Source organism: Clupea harengus, chromosome 21, assembly GCF_900700415.2.
Source record: "Clupea harengus chromosome 21, Ch_v2.0.2, whole genome shotgun sequence".
NCBI lineage: Eukaryota > Metazoa > Chordata > Actinopteri > Clupeiformes > Clupeidae > Clupea > Clupea harengus.
Window position 1 is genome coordinate 4,694,852 of NC_045172.1, and position 5,000 is coordinate 4,699,851.

At 42.6% G+C, this 5,000-nt stretch overlaps 1 protein-coding gene across 5 annotated transcripts in view; it reads right to left on the minus strand.

Moving 5' to 3' along the window:
* Positions 1 to 5,000, minus strand: part of spega (striated muscle enriched protein kinase a) — a 46,535-nt gene that overhangs the window by 17,523 nt on the left and 24,012 nt on the right. For all 5 annotated transcript variants that reach the window (XM_031559055.2, XM_031559058.2, XM_031559057.2 and 2 more), the window contains 8 exons: positions 4,725 to 4,900; positions 3,945 to 4,205; positions 2,713 to 2,871; positions 2,136 to 2,325; positions 1,413 to 1,642; positions 943 to 1,062; positions 270 to 374; positions 1 to 37 (listed from right to left, as the gene is read on the minus strand). The exon at positions 1 to 37 is cut by the window's left edge and continues 170 nt beyond it. In XM_031559055.2, the coding sequence (XP_031414915.1) occupies positions 1 to 37; positions 270 to 374; positions 943 to 1,062; positions 1,413 to 1,642; positions 2,136 to 2,325; positions 2,713 to 2,871; positions 3,945 to 4,205; positions 4,725 to 4,900 (1,278 nt within the window). The remainder of the gene's footprint in view (positions 38 to 269; positions 375 to 942; positions 1,063 to 1,412; positions 1,643 to 2,135; positions 2,326 to 2,712; positions 2,872 to 3,944; positions 4,206 to 4,724; positions 4,901 to 5,000) is intronic.

A 5,000-nucleotide genomic window follows, 5' to 3' on the forward strand; every position in this document is an offset into this window, starting at 1 on the left:
GCTTGTTGTTGAACCGCATACAACAGAGAATTAGGATCTGTAGAGAATTAACCAAAAACATGCTGAGTCATCCTCCCAGAAGGATATGTTATGGCTTACTGCTAGATAATTAAAAAAAATAGACTTGAGGCAAAATAAACAAATAATCAGTTTGAACTGAATCAGTAAAGTGAAATGTTTTGAAACAGAACATGTTGAATGTTGTTAAGCAGATCTAACCGTATTCACTAATTTATAAAAGACCCAAAAACCCATAGTTTGTGGTTTACCGATAGATGGATCCAGGTTCTTTGGCCTGCTCCAGCTCAGGGAGATGGTCCTTCCGGTGATGGCCTCTATCACTGGAGGCCCATCTGGGGGATCTGGAAGGATATCTGAGGAAACATCCGTGAAGGTTACTTGTTGCTCAGAGACAGAGTCTGAATCTATTCTTGTCTGTGCCTGGAGACTGGAGTGACCCCAAGGCACTGGAGTTATCAGGACCACATGGGTACTCATGTCTAACTTTGATCTCCAAATGTAATCTATGCTGAACCAGCTTACTGAACAGAATATTTTCTCTTCATTTTAATTCCCATCCCCGCTGTCTATGGCCTTAACTGTGCTCATATACACTCAATTAGCGTTAGCATTAGTGCCCAGGCCAAGCCATAATGCCTAATACCCTACGTTAGCATTAGTGCCCAGGCCAAGCCATGCGATATACCTGTGAACAGCCATCCCCTTACCTGTCACAGATGAGCATTTGCCCTCCTAAAAGTTGTATTACAGTCCTAATGCCCCACATTAGTATTAGGATTCAGGCCAGGCCAGATCATATTCTTGTGAAATGCTATCCCCTTACACATACAGATAAATGTATGCCCTTCTATAGCTCTATGAGTGCTATATTGGGATCTAGGCCAGGCCATGCAATGTTTTTGTGAACTTCCATCTCCTTACCTGCCACATAGAGATGGGCATAGCAGGCAGCCTTCCCCACCTTGTTGGATATGACACTTTTATAAACACCACTGTGACCGTGACACACGGAGCGAATGACCAGACTGTGGACATCCCTGTCTGGATGAGACAGAGGTCAGACAGGTCAAAAGAGTGATACAATGAGGAGAAGAAAGGCGTTTGTGTCTCCAGCCAACTCGCTGGAGTTACTGACTCACATAAGCAGTGGGTAAAAACGAAAGACTAACTGACTTTAATCTGCAAGGTGGGAGATAAATCAATAGAAATCAATACAATTCTTAAGAGAGAAATACTTTTAGTGAGGAGAATTTTCAAAAAGATTTATTGGGTGAGAGTGAAAAAGAACACCTTGAATTTTTTCAAGGTATAAGAAGAACATCTGGCATAATGGAAAAACTTCCAATTGTATCTGTAGTGATTGTGTCACAGACTCTCCACAGTTCACTTACACTGAGTCATCTTCCTGTCATCTGTGCTGTCGATCTTCTTGCCGTTGTGGTACCAGGAGATGGTGGGGTAGGGGAGGCCAGACACCTTACACTTCAGCACTGCCTCCTTGCCCTCAACCACCTCCACGTCCCGTAGGGGCGTGACGAAGTCAGGCATGGTCCTCCTCTCCACCTCGGACTCCAGGACCTCCGGCTCCTCAGGGATGGACGGCATCTTCTCCAGCCTCGCCCTGAGAAGAGGAAAAAAACCCAAAGTGAAGAAAGAAAGGAAGAAAGAAAGGAAGGAAGAAAATGAAAGAGAAAGGGAAAGAGAAGCAAATGAAGGAGAAAGGAGAGAGAAGTAAATGTCTGCATTTGTCTGAAGAGAGAGAGAGAGAGAGAGAGAGAGAGATACATGCATAGAATTGTCTGTCATGCAGAAATATAATTGGCTGAACATTAAAGATATGTAACATCAGCACCAGGTTTTAAGTGCACCATAAGTAGAGTAGGTTGGCCTGGTCACTAACGCAGTCTGCCAAACCATATAGCCCTTTTTTCAACTCAGCTCAATTATATGACAAGGGAATATAAGCTTTAGGAAGTGAAAGAGAAAAAGTCCAGCATAGACAAAACTAGGGGAAAGGTGGAGCGAAGAGAGAAGAGAAAGAGAGATGGAAAGTGAGAGAACAAACGGAAGCAACAGAGAGAGAGATAGAGAGTATGAGAGAGAGATGCTCCTACATGTGTGATGAGATGGCTGGCCGAGGTTCCTGCACGTAGAGCTCTGCTGTGCTCTCCGTGTCGCCATGGATATTATGGGCTGTCACTGAGTAGAAGCCCTCGTCCTCCTGGGTCACCTGTGTGATGATTAGAGAATGGCGCCCCCCTTCCTTCAGGATACGAATGTTGTCACTCTCCTGCAGAGGGTGTTCTGGTGAAGGCCAGGAGATAGAGAGCAATAAGAGTTGCTGTTATCTCACACCAAAGGCAAGTTAAATGACAATAGTACCTTTAATGCTTTCAGGTAAAACAAGTACAAATAATTCAAATAGACAGGCAAGTTTATTGGTTTATTGACAGAATTATCTAGGTAGTGATGAATTAGCATTCGAAATATAAGAAAAGAAAATAATAATAAACATGATAAAATATAATGTAATATAACTATGATATCTTTAATATCTAAGCAATATTTTAACTGATTGAATCATGCTGAATCATACATTGTGCACAATATTGCATTCAATATCGTATAACCTTAAAAGGAGAACTGAATCCTATCTGTACGAAATGCAGACGTCAGAATGTGATGTCTTACCCAAGTGGCTCCATGTCACCTCAGGAGGCGGTGACCCGCTGACCTTGCAGTCGAAGCGGGCGGTGCGCCCCTCGATGACCTCCAGGACGTCCAGCTTGCGTGTGAACAGGGGCTCCCTGGAGGGACTGACTCTCAGACAGGCACTGCTCACCATCTCCTCTGACCCCACCACAGACAGACAGACATACAGAGAGAGAGAGAGAGACAGAGAGTTGAGAATGGTGGGCCATGCAGTGACCTGGCCTGGAGCTTATTAAAGGGCTTTCAGTCACTAATCAGTGTCACTTTCTTAGGGGTGCTTTCACACTGGAGCTTTTGGTGTAGAAAGTTAGTTCAGTTGGTTTTGTTGATGCGAAAGCTGTTTTTCCAAACTACAGTGCAGGTCGTATTTGGTGTGAAAGCTATCCGCTCTAAAATGTAGAAGTAAACGATATTTATGGCCGCCGATGGATCCAAATAAATCCCTGTTAAAAGTGAAATTAGTTAACATGCACATTTTTTAAATGATAACATTCTTAAAAATAGTGACTAGAGGACAGTTAACATTGCGTAGAAATGTATGCTAGAGGGTATGCATGTATGCTCTGCACATTCATTCAAATACCATTCACAACATCAGAAAGAAAGAAGTATCACAGTAAATATGCCAGATATGCCAGGTTTTTTTGGAGCAGTTTTTAACTTGGTGATTGATTCACAGTAGAGTAGACTTGCTGAGGAGTATTGTGGCGAGTGGAAGGTCGTAGATCAGAGAGGTCTGTAATGTAACGTGAAAAGAAACCAGCAGGGGGAGGGGGGAATAATCACACTCGAGTTCGGACCAGCTAAAAGGAGCAGGTGTGAAAACAGCCTTAATGGCAAATGGATGCTCAACAACACACAGCAGTCTTTGACTGGTCGCTTTTTGGCTTGCAGCTAAGTCACCACGGTCACATGATCAATCAGAATAGCAGTTGCGAACAAATCTACGTTAAAAGTCAAGTCCCCCCCTGTCAGTCATTCCAGCCTGAATGCTAAGTTTGAGGGAGATCTATGTTCATGATCATGTTAGCGAGCTGTCCTGTACCACCAAGGCCTTTTTTCTATTCCACTGGTCAGGTTGATTGGAACATTTTTTGGTTTACCACGCAGGTTGTTGGGAATGAATGCTATATAAACAGCCATTACGTGTAGTATATTATATTATATTATATTATATTATATTATATTATACTATATTATATTATATGTACCTTTAGCTGAGCTGAGTTTGCAGTTGTAGGTCCCACTGTCATCCTCGTGTACTGAACGCAGCAGGAGTCGACACCTCCTCCCATCAAACTGCATCTTACAGTCCAGCAGGGCTGGCTGAATCAGCTTCCCATTGGCCAGCCAGTCCACGTCCACTTCCTGTGGGCCAGTCATGTGACACTCAAACAGGACCGTCTCGCCTGCCTTCACTGACACGTCCTGCACAGGTATGGTAATGGCCAGCACGGGCTGACTTAGAAGAGCTGGACAGGACAAGAGTAAGGGACACCTGGTAAGATGCTATGGACAAATCAAGTCAAAGCCTGTGATGTACATTGTAAAGATGGACAGCCATATGCAGGATTTGATGCTGTAGAATGCAAGTGTCTTATTCAAAACGATATAGTGTGACTTATGATAATATACAATGAGTATTAAACTGCACATTTTCATGTCTACACAGGGAAACTATACTCATGTAAAACACAATCTGGTGTGGGGTATATGCTCTTTATTATCAGAACACAATCTGTGGTGGGGTATAGGTTATTTTAAATAATAATAATAATATCGGCTATCGGCTATATTGTTGTTTTGAACATCGGTATCGGCATCGGCCAAGAATTTCCATATCGGTGCATCCCTAGTTATTTATTATTATTTGTGCTGACTAACTTGCCCATCACATGAGCCTGGTGGCCAAAACACATTGACTATGACATTTCTGCTATAACTGGTGTGGGATTTGTTTTGGAATATATTTCTATTTGAGTTCCTCTTACCAGAAACATCCAATCTGCCCTCAGTCTGTTTAGTGCCGTATTCATTGATGACCTTGCAGGTGTAAACTCCAGTGTCTGACTGAAGTGCTGATTTGATTTTCATCTCATATTTCCCATTTGGCAGTTCTTCAACAACATGGCGGCTGTCAGTTTTAATTGTCACTCTGTCTCTCAACCTGGAAATACAAATCAATATATTTCCTCAAATGCACTTAGTATTACATTTATCTCAAGTAAGACAAGATAACATACAGTATGTATAGCCATGGTATTTTG